Below are 15,848 nucleotides of genomic sequence, written 5' to 3'. Positions count from 1 at the left end.
CATTTGCATCATTCGCTGTAAGAGATATCACGAAAGTATGTTTTGTATGTTGTGATGTTTTTCTAATGCAAAGTGCTCTCATTTGGTCTACTTAAATATTGTAGTTTCACTTAACACGAAGGTCACTTAAAACCGGACATATCAGTTTCCTTATCAACACAGAAATATAGGGTATCCCTTAGGCCGGCAGGGAGCAGTGGAGGTCTTTCCTTGATGTGTGACCAGAGAAGAAGTCAACGGAGTTTTGCCGGAAGTTTGAGTCCGTATAATTCAAAATAAAAGGTAAAAAATACTTAATACTTTAAAATTGGCACTTGAGAGACTGCCTTCAACACTATGTATGTTGTTATTCTATACAAGAGTTTAAAGTGGCAATAGCTCGGTTAATAAACTGCTTTTAAAGTTTCATAGCGTTATAATTCTTTTTTTGCCACATTTATTTTGAAAATGCCTCTCCCGGAAATTCTGGTTCTGTTATTGCAGAGATTCGGAGCACAGCTGTTTGGGACAGAACAGCCCACACTTAGGGCTCAGGTATCACTTTGTTGCACTGTGTGTGTCCCCCACCCCGTTCCTTCGGCCACAGCTTCTCGCGGTCCTCGCGCTGCTCCTGTTCGGTGTCTCGTGCCGTTTCTCCTTTTCTTGGTGCGCGTACAAGAGGATGGTTCTGTCAACATCACAACAAGTCGCCCTGGCGTTCACAGCCGTGCTGTTCACGTTCGTCGTGCTGCCCAAGATTTTCGGCGTCGGCGGGACTGGGGCGAAGGAGACGAGATTTGACCCCCGCTACGCCAAGAAAGGTAGGAAAGCTCTCTTTTGTCGCAGGACACCCGGCAGTACGGATGCCTGTACAGTACATCTTTCTGTCTGTGCCTCGAGCCCACTAGCCTCTCGGCTTTGCACCAGCTATCGCGTGGTCTAACAAGTTCAGATCACGACAGAAGACAGGCACAGTTTACGGCCGAGGCAGCCGGGGCTTCACTCATCGACGTTTAATAGATGCTCTTGAATGGAGCTGATGTTCAGCGCCATTCAAGAGCATTTATTAAAGAGCATTTATTAAAGAGCATCTATTAAAGAGCATCTATAAAGGTGCATTCAAGAGCATCTATTAAAGAGCATATATTAAAGGCGTATTGAAGGTGCATTCAAGAGCATCTATTAAACGCGTATTAAAGAGCATCTATTAAAGAGCATCTTTAAAGGTGCATTTAAGAGCATCTATTAAACACGTATTAAAGAGCATCTTTAAAGGTGCATTCAAGAGCATATATATTAAAGGTGCATTCAAGAGCATCTATTAAAGAGCATCTTTAAAGGCGCATTTAAAGAGCATCTATTAAACGCGTATTAAAGAGCATCTTTAAAGGTGCATTCAAGAGCATCTATTAAAGGCGCATTCAAGAGCATTTATTAAAGAGTATTCAAGAGCATCTATTAAAGGCGTATTAAAGAGCATATATTAAAGGCGCAGCGCACCGTTAAACACAGTTCAAGTGATGCAGGGTAGCAGGGTTGGTGTCTTCTCTTTTAATGTGTGAGAGAGCCATGCTCAGGGTGAAAACATATATCTACCAGGTCATCTGTTGAAAGATGTCATCTTTTTAGGGAGACGTATACTGGCCCCCTAAAGTCAAGTTACAGAGCTGTATTGTTGAGGTTGACCTTGTTATTAAATAAAATACAAACCAGATCACACAACCTCGGAGGATTCGGGGCGACACCAATATACATGTATGCCACGGTCGTCTATGATGATCTAGTTATTTTAAGAAAAGCAACAGATGGTTAAAAGGGTCCATGGTGCTACTACAGGTCCAAAACGTCACAGGGAACCATTACGTTACGCTCATTGGGTCGAGACTACTATGAGAAAATGCATTCTGGGGGACTGCACACAATTGGTCACTTTCTCACAAAATTGTCAATTTTTTGGTGGTTTTTGAAGTGGTGTTTCAAAAAGGCAGCTCGGAAAAAAAGAGTAACTGAACCAGGATTTAAAGGGTCTCTTAGCTCACCTTAAATCTCAATTTAACACGTGTACTAGCCAGCGCCATGTAATGGCATCACAACTCATTTGAATGTACAGCAAATGAACTGGGGTCCACAATGCAGCAGTCAGGAGGAACCTTCAGGGGGAACCTTAGAGGAAACACTGATTTCTGTGTGCAGATTGATTGTAACACCGGTTTAGCCTGAAAACCAGCCTGACCAGTGCCAGACTAGTTAAGTCCGTGGTAACTAAGATATTTTTAAACTTCCTTTTTTTTTTTTCGGAAAGAGGATTTCCCAGAAAACAATCCGGACTCCCTGAGCCCGGTTTAATTGTTCCTCCTGTTCTACGAGGCACTCAGTCCCTGTTGTGTTCGTAGCAGCAGGCCCGGGCGCGGTGAGGGGTCAGCCCGCCAACCCGAACGACCCCGGCTCATCTCAGACCGCCGAGAACATGCAGCAGATGAAGAAGCTGATGGAGCAAGAGCTGAAGAGCGACAAGTTCAAGTCCAACAGCAACAAGGGCTACGTGTTCACGCTGATGCCCCTCTACGCCATCGGAGTCGGGGTGTTTGCAGCCTACAAGTTTTTGAAGGTAAAGTAAAGGCGAGTGCGTTGAGATCATTTTCAACTGTTTGAAATGGGGCAAAATGCACATTGCGTGGTTCTTTTTTTTTTTTTTCAACTCAGATCAAGTCTGCAGACGAGAAGGCACAGAAGGAAAAGTTTGCCAAGGGAGCCAAAAAGTCTGTGGAAGCAGGTGTGCATCGCATGCGTTGGGGTTTCTGTTTGACTAAAACTGAAACCGTAGATATGCAAACATGCTTTTGTTCACCGTGAGCAATTCAGATATGTGATTTCTACTGTCCGTGTGTATCTGTGTGTGTGTGTGTGTGTGTGTGTGTGTGTGTGTCGCGTGCAGAGAACCAGTTGAACGAGCTGGAACAAAGACTGGCGCAGACGGAGAGGATGCTGAATTCCATCCTCACGCAGCTGGACCCGCTCACTAACTGGTGAGTGAGGATCGGTATTAGGTTTCATCGCTCTGGTGTCCGCCACGCCTTTTGTGTACAGCCGCGGTTCTGAAACATGAGCCCCACATGAGCACTCTCCCTTTTTTCTTTATTATGAATAGCATAATAGTTGTTCCAGATTAATTTCCCCTCCACCACTTACAGGGCAGCGTTTGACCGCGTGCTCAGAGGAGCCCCTCCCTGAGATCAATGTGTTTATACTTATTTTTTCCTCTTCAGTGTGAAGTCGGTGGCCCAGGATCAAAAGAACGAGATCATGTCTCAACTCCAGACCATCCGGTACCTGATGAAGAAGAGGGGGATGGACTGTCCTCCCCTGAACGGTGAGCTGACCGGCTGCCTCTTGACTGTTTTCTCAGGAACTACTATTCACACCGTTACCTGTTGGCTCAAATCACAAACCTCCAAAGTTAGCATGCGTACACGCAGTGTGCTCACTGAGGGTGAGTTTCCCCCCCCAATGAAGACCCAAAGCGGCGAACCACAGGCCAGATAAGAAGATCTAGAACATATAACCACGCTGCTAGGAGATATATATATATATATATATATATATATATATATATATATATATATATATATTTAAAAAAAAAGTGTTTTACATCAGATTGCTGGCAGTCAAATTAGCTGGCAGTCAAATTTGCACAAAGGTCAGAACACAACCTTGCCTGTCTGATGACCGCACGTGCAAAGCAGATACAATGGAAATATCAGACAAAGATATATTGTGTGCGCGTGTGTTACCCTGACCTGTCTCTGGAGAGGAACCTCATTCAACCACACTTATCAACCAGCTGTCCTGTATCTTCACTGTTACATCGCTTGTCTTTTCAGAGGCGTCCTGCGAGCGCAACCTGGACGACCTCATCGAGTCGCTCGGAGCCGGCGACGCCATGGAAGCTTCTCTCGAGGACGAGCAGACCTCTCCAGGGACAGCAGGGGCCAAGAGAGTCTTCTCGAAGCGCTCGGAAGCGGAAGACGAAGCCGCAACGGAAGGAGAAGAGATGAAGGAGCTCGTACCAGAGGAGTCGGAAGAGGAAGATGGGAATGTAGAGGAGGAGGATAATAAAGAGGGGGTGGAAGGATCGGAGGGCTCTGAGCTCATGCCTTCGCTAGAGGACTCGTATGAGACTAACATTGAGGAGGTTGGAGCGGAGCAGCTGGGGTCCGGCCTCAGGCGACGCAACAGGCCTGACTGAACTCACTGCACTGCACAGAGATGTGACGGATTACTATTGATATTTATTACCTGAAAGGCTTTCATTCCAAAAAGCTGTCTGCATAACCACCAAACAACATATGTATATTAACCTCTCGAGGGAAGCTCGCCAACAGCAAACACATGGGGCTCTATTTTCCTGTCGGAACCAGCACGAACATATATATGTGTGTGTGTGTGCGTGTGTGTGTGTGTTACGTGTGAAACACATGGCGCCAAAATCTTTCCTCGAGGCCATCAGTGATGGGTTTGTTGGAGCACTGAGGCTTTAATGCCAGCTGCGTTGAAGGCGTTCACTTGGATCAACACGCTGTGCACATATGCCGCATTTCCACTGCCTGGTACCACACTACAATACCAATGATTGGTTGGAGAGAATCGCCACGGGACGTCCTGCACACACCCGCCATGCTACGGTCAATGGCGAACCCATCCCTACTCGTCCTCCCCATTTAGTAAGCTCTTGTTCCCTATATGGAAGCATCTGTATTTTTCATGTTTCCCACCACATTTATCAAGATTGTTCCTTTTGTAATGTGTCACTCATCATCATAATAATAATAATAACTTGATTTGTAGCAGTGAGGGATGACTGATGCATATTACCCTCACACAAAGACGTGGACGCGGTCTGATGCATGCATGGACTTGCAACATATTCTCACCATACTTTGTGCTTTTATTAATAGCAGTTTGTAGAGAAAACACTGTTTTTGGGCGTTCATGTAGTTTTTTTTTTTTTGTTCTTTTCTTCTGACCTCGGACTAGCACTGCACAGTTCTACAGGTTTGAGTCCTTTACTTTCCTGTCGTCAGTCATCGTTTGCAACACTGTTTCTCACCTTTTTGAAACTTGCCTGATTTGTACTGTCTTTGGTTTAGGTTTGCACCTGCTTGAATGCCAAAAGTGTATAATCTACATGACATGAGGTGGCGTTCGATGGCCATCGATGATTTGATCCTTTCCCATCACGTTTTCTCATGGTGGGCAACCTGTCAAACACATTCAAATGCAGCTCAACGACTGTCTTACTGGGACACCGTCATGGAACAAAACCACTGTTCATGTCATTGGTTCCACCTGTGGGTTCCCTGCTGTGACAAACACACACACACACACGTCTGCAACCACCATGATTAATGCCACAGGGCATCCTCTTGGAAGTCTCCACAGAATCTGCTTCTCCGTTTGGTCTTCTACTTGTTGCATCCTAAGCCTGAACCAAAATTGCATAGGGGATATTGAAATAATGTTGTTTTCCTATTTAATTAATGCATACTGATACATAATTAGTTTTTAATCATAGAAGGATGTTGCTGGATGTGATGAGTTTATTTAGACTGCAGAATATTCTAATGTACATTGTAGAAGTTTGAACTCTGACTTGCGGCATGCCGTCATACATCTAAACATAACTGCATGTTTTCATTTTTTAATCACTGCATGGTGTTTTCATTTATTTATTCAAGAGTGTTTTTGGGGATGTTTGTTGGACGCCAATATTGCAGAAAGGAATCGGTTATCACTTTGCTTTATATTGCAATCGTTTTTTAATTGTGACTTTGAAACCCTAGCGAGAGGTCACTGTACTTATGTAACACACATCCAGCTACAATCAGGGTGCTTCTCTAAATATCCAAGTTCAATGAAAACATTAAATTCCCAATTTAAATGGAAAAATGAAAAGAAACTAATTTGTGTTGGTCAGTTTATACCCAACAGCACAGTCATGACTGAACTGTACATGAATTATGGTCAGTAATGTCAGTATGTATGATGGTTTTTGATATCACATGTCCCGGTCTGTTACAGATTAGGACTGCACAGTTTCATTTAACCAGTACATGATGATGCAATAAAATTGGCTAAATGTTTGGTCATGTTTTTAAAAATGAGAAGGCCTTGTAGTATCGCAGTTATTGTCTCATAATATAAGATTATATTATATTATATTATATATATTTATATTGTGAAGCCCACAGATCATTGCCCAGATATGTGGTTGGTTTCATATCTTCACTGGTTTCCTGAATTTGACACTAAAGGTTTACACATCTTGCCACATCTTAGGATCCACAAATATTTGCCTTAATTTATTTTGTAAAATGTTTTGTACCACTTCTCCCCTTTTGTGCATACTGTAGTTACAGTTCCCTGTTGAATGTTGTGAGGTTCATGTGGGGGGTGATTGAGGGAACTCAGAAGAAAATAAAACAATTAAAAGATACTGTTGGTCGAGACTTTTATTTTTGATACATAAACATTATGGATGAATTAATTAAATGTCAAGTTGATGTACAACTAACCAGGTGTTTTCAATTAATCTGACTAATTAGACCACTGTTCAGGTTAACCTGCTGCGTTCAGGTAATTCCGGAGTTTGGAGAATTACTGGTTTCCAACATATCATGTTATAGTGTCAGTGAACAGTCTTTCTGACAAATTCTGTGGTCATACAACTGTTGTAATGTTACTGCTGTGTTGTTCCGCTCATAAGACATACTCTTGGGAATCGTCTTTCCTATTCATACCCAATATAGTGTATTAGAAGAAGAAGACGAAGTTACGGGCATCGTAAATAAACTACCCATTATCACCGTCTAAATGGACATGGCGTGCTATGATAGCAAACAGTTGGTTATTTAGCTATAACGTTACACCCAGCAGATACTCAGCAACAAGAGCATTCATTTGGAGTTCTGTTCCTGGACACCTGACAAGTCCATTAGAGAACATTTCATTTTTGCTCTATTAGCTCCCCGCCAACTTTGTGAGGTTTAGCTCACGCAAGTCTCCAACATGTTCACAAGCTAAGCTAGCTGCTAACTTCACTTTTGTCTGTTGGACAGCTAACGCTAGCTCACCTGTTGGTTACTGAAAGTGAACCAAAGCTGTAAAACAGTGAACCGAAAGGTGCCGCCGAGTAGCAGTATTCAGTGCATTGCTAGTAAATGTAGCGACAATAAAGTCCGTTTTCAGATTATGTTCAGGTGTTTTTACACGTCACAGCAGGAAAAACATGTACATGTAAATATGATTATTGACAGCCAAACCCAATTTAACGACGTCACCTTCGTCATACAGACCCTTTTCACAAAGCCCAGGTGTTACAACATTAATGGTGGCTGAATCAATTCAACCAAGAGGACTGGTGTTGAGAAGGCTCACTGGAATAGCTAACTGGGACAAGCTACCAGAACTGAGCCATTGTTCTCAATTAGTTACACTTGCGCTGTTCCCGCTTTGACCGGTCAATGTCACGTTATTGCAAAAGGGCCTGAAAAAAAAGTCCTCGACATGCCAATCCAGCACAGTGGTCACACTCACTAAGGTCCCTCCCCCCCCCCCCCCCCCCCCGGTGTATGTTCTTTCATTCAATTTGTCAATATTCTTAAGAATTACTGTCGCACCTCTAGTTTGCATCTGCAGATTCCCCTCATGTGATCCCTGCACTGGTTTCAGGCTGAAGGAGGTGTTGGTGTTGATGCCCCCTTTGTATCCTGCAGGTGGTGCCACAGGTACACAGTCGAAGCGAAGGCAATAAGGTAGGAGATGTCCAACACTGTGCACTGGGTGGCTAAGGCAAGTATATTATTATATTTATTGACTTACACATACTCATTTTAATTTATTATGTAGATATAAAATGTTTTATTTATTTAGGATTGACTAGAAAACCATGAAATGGCGTGCAATCAACATCAAACCAAAGCAAAGTTCCCCTCACTAATAATTCTAACAAAATGTCAATATTTTCTACAGCTTCTCCAAAGGCATAACCCCCCCCCCACACACACACACACACACACACACACACACACACACACACACACACGCTCAATCATAACTTATAATTAGACACACAGAGTTTATTAATTACTTTCCCTCATGCAGCGGTGGAAACGATCTGGGATTCATCGCAAATTAGCTTGTCTCTCTCAATTAGAAAAGCAACATTTAATCAGCTCAATTGTCTTCCACTGGGACTTCTACCTGATTCCATCCAAGGGCCTGTGGTTAGCTGGGTAATGTGTGTTTTTAATCGTACACCGTGGTTTGGACTGGAGCTAAATGTGTTAGCAGCAGAGCCTGCATGAGCTGCAAAAACACCCTAATTCTCTCTACCACTCCCTTCGGGGCAAAAGTGGACTTCTAATGACAAAACAATAAAGTTTTTATGTGTGAGGATGGAAATGTTTAAAGGGAGTTCAGTAGTGCTTTATGCGCTTATTGATGCAGATTGCGTTCTCTGTGATCAGTCTGATGGCTAATGGTATTTGTTAACTGCAGTAATTGCTTAGGCGATGGACTCATACCCAATGCTATCCCCCAAACGGTCTTGGTTATGTTGCCTCAGTCAGGACAATTTAGACGTAAACATTGGGGAATAAAGCAGGGTAAATTGGAGAAGAGTTGTCCAACTGGTTTGGTCTGTTTTCATAGAAAAATGCCTTTCCCTTTTTTGGTCGATAAGACACGTATGAAAAATGTGTCAGACTTTATGGATCCAACCACGCTGGTTCTTTGAGGAACTCTCATATCAGCCTTTGACCACCGGTCGCGCTGTCTGAACTCGAGTATGAACACGAGTACTGGGACAGGGATGTCGTATGTGTACAGATTGTAAAGCCCTCTGAGGATAATTTGTAATTTGTGATATTGGGCAATACAAAATAAACTGAATTGTATTGAATTGAATTGAATTAAAGAAGAGATTCCATTGCAGGGCATTGTGGTAAATGTAGGATTGAGCGTTTTTTGGTGGGCTTGCCCCATACCAAGGACTAAAAGTCAGGATGTCTGGACCTCAGATGACTTGACCTAAATTTGATTTCATCCATCTCTTGTGAGTCTCCCAAATGTATGGAATTGCAAGGCTAAAACACCAGAGTGCCCTTTTAAACAAATGTGTAGTTATGTGATGGGAAATGGATCCTAACTGGAATGGATACGTCCATCTTTCTGAAATTATTTTGTAGGAAAAATACCCTAAAAGGTATTTAAGACAGCACATAGGGCCTTTTCATGGTGTGGCCTTTTTACCGTTATAGAAATAAGATCTCAGCATGTGAGCATTTCCAATTTTCAATTGTCATTATTTGAAGGGGCATTTGAAATATATTTAAAGTTTCAGATGGTGAACTGTCCTTTTGCTCCCTGCAGGTATTGTGCTTCATCAGATATAAACCCAGCAGACAGTCTCTGCACAAAGTTCAGACTGAAAGGGCAGAAACCTCTCCCTGCCTCTCTCTGACACGGCCACCGCTCTGTCGTACTGTGAAACAAACAACATTTCAACAGCGTTGATCATCATCTCATTCATTCTTCTGGATTTAAACCTAGGAAACAATCATTAACTGGTAATTCTATTGGCCAAATTATATTTAGTCCCATTGCCGCAGCATCTTTTCTTTATCAGTTCCAGCTTCTTGTCCTTACTGTGGCCTAGATTAGCTCTTTATTTTGAGCACCATTTTATTCCTGAAGCAGACACTGGAACGTGCTTTTTCTTTTCACAAAACCCTCTACTTGCGAAACATTGAACATAATGACATCGTGCACCGTTCTTGCATTTCTGATTGATGCACTTGTGAACCTGAATTTGAACAAGCCAAGGCCGCCTATCTCGCCGCCAGCCCCCTCTGGGCCGCATCACGTGGCTCTACTTGGGGGAAAATGTACTGGCCAAGGACCACGGCTTTTCTTTTTTTCACTCTCCGGTTCCCGATAAAGATCAGCAATCCGGCAGCTCTATTTTTAGTGAAGATATTACAGGGAGGGGAAGGTGGGGGGAATGCTATTAGCTTTCTGTGTTGGCAAGGTCCATCTTGACCCACTATAGTCCCTAATGCTTCACCACCTGTGATGAATGGCCTCGTTAGTAGAACATTCAAATACTCACAGTTTCAAAGTTCACCATCTGGTTCGTTTTAGACTGAAATGGGAAGCAGCAAGTTGTGGGAAATGGCTTTTCATAGTGTTTGACCTAAATGGACTGGTGGTCCGGGATATTTCCTGAAACATCAGGTCAGGTGCGCATGCCGATCGTACTACTCTACTCCTTGACGCACCACAGTCAGAGCCAAATCCTCTCAAAAATAACTGCAGTTGTGCTAAGTACTGAACATATTGTTGATTGATTGGACAATGTAAATAAGTTTAGTCTTTTTAACAGGTTTCTTCAAGTATGACTAAATCTAATGGGTCAACTCCCAGTGCTGTAGATTAGGTCAGATATTAGTATCCTTTATTAGTCCCACAGAGGGTACATTTGAAGTATTACAGCAGCAAAGTGGATAGTGCTGCAACAGGAGACGTCAGTAAAAAAATAAAATAAAAGTATAATAAATAGGTTAACCTTTAGCACGGCTTCAGCAAGTTTAACTGATCAAAGAAGTGTCAGCTGTCGCTCGTCTGCATTATATTTCACTGTATCGGAATAGAAAAGTGAGTAAACAAACCTCAACTGTCTCTAAACCGTTGGTCACTCTTGTTGCCCAGCAGTGCTCTCCGTCTCAATGCTAACATTACATTGTTCAATGCTCCCCTGGTAAACTGCAGTAGCATAAAACACCAATAACAAGAAAAGAAGGTATTGGCTGCTCAACATACTTTAAAACAATCTCTCAGATGAGGTTCCATATATTTAACCTGCTAGCCCTATTGGCTAATGGATTTTCTGACCAATTAATAACTGGTATTTTGACCAATTCCCTCGTCTAGTTAAGGCAATTAATCCAGTTTGAAATGCTGAAGAGCCATTATAATTTGGACCAGACATTGTCAGCTCAGCTCATACCAAGTCCGACCAAATGTTTTTTAAAAACTTGTATTCATTGAAGTTCATCTTTAAACCCAGAAATAAAAGATTTCCAGCTGATTTTATCGAGGCAAGTAATGAGTAATTGGGTTACTCGGAGGTCGTCGTTTTACAAAGCGGCCCTTGCATCAGGGGATAATGACGCATGTAATTATAGGCGAGCTGCCTGCTGTGTCTCCTCGTGGATTGAGCTGCTTATTCCCTTACGATGTCACTCTTTCCTCCTCGCACACTGGTGAGAGCAGTGACGGGCCTTGTGGTAGACAGTGTGCAGAGAGTGCCCAGATATAGTTTTTAAGCCACATTTGTGAACTGGCATCAAGTCTTATATCTTGGGAGGATAAAGGGAGAGAGAGAGAGAGAGAGACACAACGTAAGGCATGTGCACCTGCAAACAGACTGATTGAGAACCCCCTGTGTAACTTTATCGATCCACGGAGCCGGTTTGCAACCAAAATGTCAACATAAAAACAAGATCTGGTACTGCCTGCCTCTATTCCTAGCATAAGTATTGCTATGGCGTCCACTACGATTATTTCTCTAAGTATTGGTACGAATGGGGCATTGCGTTAGTTCAGCCAGAGTGCTGACATCTCACCGGCATCAGCTGCTTCATTCACGGTCGGTGACTCACTCCCCCCGTGCGCTGACTTGTATCATGAGAGCAGATTCGTGCAGGTGCGGAGCGTGGCCTTTTATAACCTGACACATGGGGGGGCACAGCAGCGCCCTCCACTCGTCTCCTTTTCTCGCGTGAACGAGGTTTTGGTTTTGTCGGCTTTATACAAAATAAATTCCTGAAAGTGTAATGAAACCCACTGATGCATGTTGGCGCATTATCAGGCACAGATGCATTCATCTAAAATCCCTACCAGTGGGAAATGAACATACTGGTGTCGATCGGCCCATTAGAGCAGAGTGGATCTTTGATGAGACGAGCTGCAGAACAAGCGGCCATCGCCATCTCTTCTTGAAGCGTACCCTTTGTCTCGCATGCTCTTATGAATTTTCTACATTTAAAAAAGGGGGGTTCAAATTGAATATGAAATTAAGAAATAAAGTTGACAAAGTCATTTTTGTTTGGACTTTCATTCCTGTGACATTCTATTAGATTATTGGTCAAGTTAGGACATTATTGGCTTTCATTAAAGAAAATGTCAGGAAATGTGTTCCATTATTTGCTGCTACGAGACCCAATGTGTGTTTGTGTATCTGTTGTTGTTGAGAGACGCCTATATTCATTTATTATCATTTTTTGTCTACTGCCTGATCAATAAACTGACTCAGCTCCACTCCTCTGGATGGATAAAGTCAGGGGAGCACAGCTCACATGAACCATGATGCTGTCAGGGATGAACGGGGATGTGTGCACACACGTAGAGAGAGGATGTTAATGCTCAAACACGACGCAGTGCTGAGACACTAACTTTCTCTCCTCTTAAACACACATACTGGATGTATGAAATCCCATGAGCCTTGATGAGAATAAATGAAGAGGTAATATATTACCAGTAAAGGTAATCATAACACACTGGAACAGTCATAAAAGGAAATGCTGTCTTAAAACGACCTGTTGAAAGATGGCAGGCTTAAATAAAAAGTAAAACATTGTTTCTCTGTGAACCCAGTTTGTTATTTTATAATAATGTTCTGTTCAGATTAAAATGAACATTGTTATTTCGTGTGATCTTCCAACACCCAAAGTTAGTTCGCTGAGTCCCTTCCTCCTTCCTCGGGGTGCTGATGTTGCCTCTGGCTCGTGACAAGGAGCACTGGAGATCAGACCTGAAGTCAACTTCTCCTCCCTGGAGTCAGAGTGACATCCGAAACAAGTGCAAGCCGAAAACACGAGTAACGGGCGTCGCGTTACTTGCTTTTTGAGTAACGAGCTCGATGCTGACGAGCGGCTGTGCGTCTTGGAGAGGGCAGGGACGCCAGAGACGCGCAACGGCGGCAGCAGCGCAGTCTGGTCGGAGCCACCGGTCGAGATCACTCGACACTCCGAGCACCGGCTGTCTGAGCGGGTTGCGGGGCTCCAGCGCGACGGACCTCCGCCACTTCCTCCATCCTTCGCAGACGATGGACGTCCTCCTCGGACCCCCCAAATAAGATAATAAGTGAGATTCGGAGGGATGCTGCGCACCGCGGCCAACATCCTGGAGCCTTTTTGAACAGGACTGTGGGTGTGTGCGCGCCTCCGGACTGCACTCGCCAACTTCCCCCGCTTTCCATCAAGTCATGTCTGATACAGAGCGATGGGCAAGTTTGACGACAACGAGAGGATAATCCTCAACGTCGGGGGCACCAGGCACGAAACCTACAAAACCACCCTGAAGACCCTGCCGGGGACGCGCCTGGCCCTGCTCGCCTCCGACTCGGACATCGACTCCGTGCTGGATCAACTGCAACAAGTCCCCGGCTTCATCGAGTACAACGCGCGGACCAACGAGTACTTCTTTGACCGCCACCCGGGCGTCTTCGCCTACGTGCTCAACTACTACCGCACCGGGAAACTCCACTGCCCGGCGGATGTGTGCGGACCGCTGTTCGAGGAGGAGCTCTCCTTCTGGGGCATCGATGAGACGGACGTGGAGCCCTGCTGCTGGATGACTTACCGGCAGCACCGGGACGCGGAGGAGGCTCTGGACGTGTTCGAGCTCAACGTGGACAACGGGGAGGATGACGACGAGATAGGCAAGAGGCTCGGCATCGAGGACGTGGCTGCCGACGGCAACGTCAGCCTGTGGAGGAAGTGGCAGCCGGTGGTCTGGAATCTATTCGAGGACCCGTACTCCTCCAGAGCGGCGCGGGTAAGGGCGCAGCGCTGCGTCTGGGCTCTCCAAACACGCACCGCGACCCCCCACTTTACACCTTCTTTTCGCTCACAGCAAAGTGTCCACATAAACACGTTAGTTTAACTTGAACCCCAAATCTCCCAGAAAGGGTAAAGAAACTCATTTTTAATTTGGTATAAAAGTGTCAGAAAACTTATTTTCCTTTAAAAAAAAAAAAAAAAGTCTGATGTTTTTGCAAGTGGTTATGAGGTCATCTCTTTCCAGCCATTCATGATGTATGAATGGTGCTGATACCACTTTGGCCTACTGAAGTAATTTGCCTGATTTAGACTCATTTCAAGATCACACTTGGTTGACAGCCTGATTGTCAACAAGTGCAATTATCACTTATTTTTGAAAAAAAGCTGATTTTTCTTTTACGGCTTGTCATACAAGCAAACGAGGTGTTAACGTCAGGGTGGATATTGATAGCTGCCGTGTATTTTGGGTGTGGAGGCCTGTGCCAAACAGAGTCTATATAGTCCACATTTGTTGCACTCTGATGCTGTTTATTTTCGTCATGCATCCCATATCCGTGTTACTCTGCTGTGGGCTACAGCTCTAGAAATGTCACTTCAACAGTCACAGTCTGTGTAGATCTCATTCAGAGATGCTCAATGTCCGATCAGCGCCAAAGTGTGGCACCAAAAGGAAAGAAATTAACTTATGTGGCGTCTTCTGACATGCCATCATTTGTTAATAATAGGCAAAAGCTGTCCTCACAAGTGTTTGTTTCTACTTTTACCTTTTTACTTTCTATGCAACTTTACTGTCAACGGGGAAGTCTCGGAGTTCTGAGAGAACCTGAGCACTTCTTGGTTGCCTAACGTTAAACATGTTGAAAAGAGTAACGTCGTTTAACGTCAACACGGCTTAGATAGAGTGGTTCATGTTAGTGGGCTAAAGAAAGCTAAGGAAACTGTCCAGTGGCACCACACAATTAATGAACCCAATCAACTAAATGTGGCGTTGTTGTGAAATACTACGCACGTTGTTCCAATGAGGGCAACCCACTGGCCACAAAGTAAATGGCATCACAATCGGAACATGTGCAAAGTGTCTGCTCGTGTCAATTGGTGACTTGCAGTTGATTGTAATTAATGGCAGCGGTTAGAAAAACACGTGTACAGAGAATGTATAGCTCTCGTAATAGCCTTCAATCATTTTTTAGAAACGCACCTATCCGTGTAGATTATTCAACGGCAACCATTTAAGTAAATTACTATGAGTAACCACGGACACGTTAACACAGTGAGTCAAGGCGACTCCGTCAGATGATGCAACGCACAAAGCAGTCGTTGGATTCATCTATTGCCTATTGACTTTTATATGTGGATGGAAGGGAGAGGTTGGTGGGTATGGGGTCAGATCAGTCTCAATAATTGCAAATGCACACAGAGAGATTTACAAATGCACACAAAGATTTACAAATGTGCACAGAACAATTTACAAATATGTTTGATTTACAAATGCACACAGAACAATTTACAAATAAATTAGACTCACAAATGCACGCAGAACGACGTGTCTGTGTTGATTTATTTGTCAATCTTGTGTTTGCATTGGCTGAAAATGAGGGTGACATCTGATTGGCTACAGCTAGGTCTATGTTGAAAAAAATGCATTTGTGAGTCTAATTTATTTGTAAATCCTTCTGTGTGCATTTGTAAATCAAACATATTTGTAAATTGTTCTGTGCGCATTTGTAAATCTTTGTGTTTGCATTTATAAGTCTCTCTCTGTGTGCATTTGCAATTATTGAGACTGATCTGACCCCATAGGTGGGATATAAGAAAAGTAAACATACATTTTTGATAACTTCAATTTTGTGTTTGTCCAGAATTAGAGATATGGAACCCGTGAATAGAAATGTGCAGTTATCCTGGAGCATTCCCAGAAATCAATACGTGACGGGCTTTAGTGACGAGTCCCCGTTGATTCAATCAATG

The 15,848-nt window shown here is 43.6% G+C and overlaps 2 protein-coding genes across 4 annotated transcripts in view; both read left to right on the top strand.

Moving 5' to 3' along the window:
* Positions 1 to 334: 334 nt before the first annotated feature.
* Positions 335 to 6,433, top strand: ccdc107 (coiled-coil domain containing 107). 2 transcript variants are annotated; one of them, XM_034526741.1, is made up of 6 exons: positions 335 to 800; positions 2,376 to 2,587; positions 2,683 to 2,752; positions 2,915 to 3,005; positions 3,246 to 3,349; positions 3,861 to 6,433. In XM_034526741.1, exons 1-6 carry the CDS (start codon positions 662 to 664, stop codon positions 4,223 to 4,225), a joined length of 981 nt encoding a protein of 326 aa, XP_034382632.1. In that variant the 5' UTR covers positions 335 to 661; the 3' UTR covers positions 4,226 to 6,433. The 2 variants fall into 2 exon arrangements, with proteins under 2 accessions (XP_034382632.1, XP_034382631.1); XM_034526740.1 differs by having other exon boundaries at positions 336 to 800; positions 2,373 to 2,587.
* Positions 6,434 to 13,320: 6,887 nt separating this feature from the next.
* Positions 13,321 to 15,848, top strand: part of kcnc2 (potassium voltage-gated channel, Shaw-related subfamily, member 2) — a 64,536-nt gene continuing 62,008 nt past the window's right edge. For both annotated transcript variants that reach the window (XM_034526340.1, XM_034526339.1), the window contains exon 1: positions 13,321 to 13,875. In XM_034526340.1, coding sequence (XP_034382231.1) covers positions 13,321 to 13,875 — 555 coding nt within the window. The remainder of the gene's footprint in view (positions 13,876 to 15,848) is intronic.

This window comes from Cyclopterus lumpus, chromosome 23 (genome assembly GCF_009769545.1).
Source record: "Cyclopterus lumpus isolate fCycLum1 chromosome 23, fCycLum1.pri, whole genome shotgun sequence".
Lineage (NCBI taxonomy): Eukaryota > Metazoa > Chordata > Actinopteri > Perciformes > Cyclopteridae > Cyclopterus > Cyclopterus lumpus.
The sequence above is the reverse complement of the archived record's forward strand: the minus strand, read 5'-3'. Positions and strand labels throughout refer to the sequence as shown.

Coding starts and splice junctions, on each gene's coding strand:
- ccdc107 (XM_034526740.1), top strand. CDS start 662: ATGGTTCTGTCAACATCACAACAAGTCGCCCTGGCGTTCACAGCCGTG. Junction 2,588..2,682: donor CAGCCTACAAGTTTTTGAAG/GTAAAGTAAAGG, acceptor TTTTCAACTCAG/ATCAAGTCTGCAGACGAGAA. Junction 3,006..3,245: donor CTGGACCCGCTCACTAACTG/GTGAGTGAGGAT, acceptor TTTCCTCTTCAG/TGTGAAGTCGGTGGCCCAGG.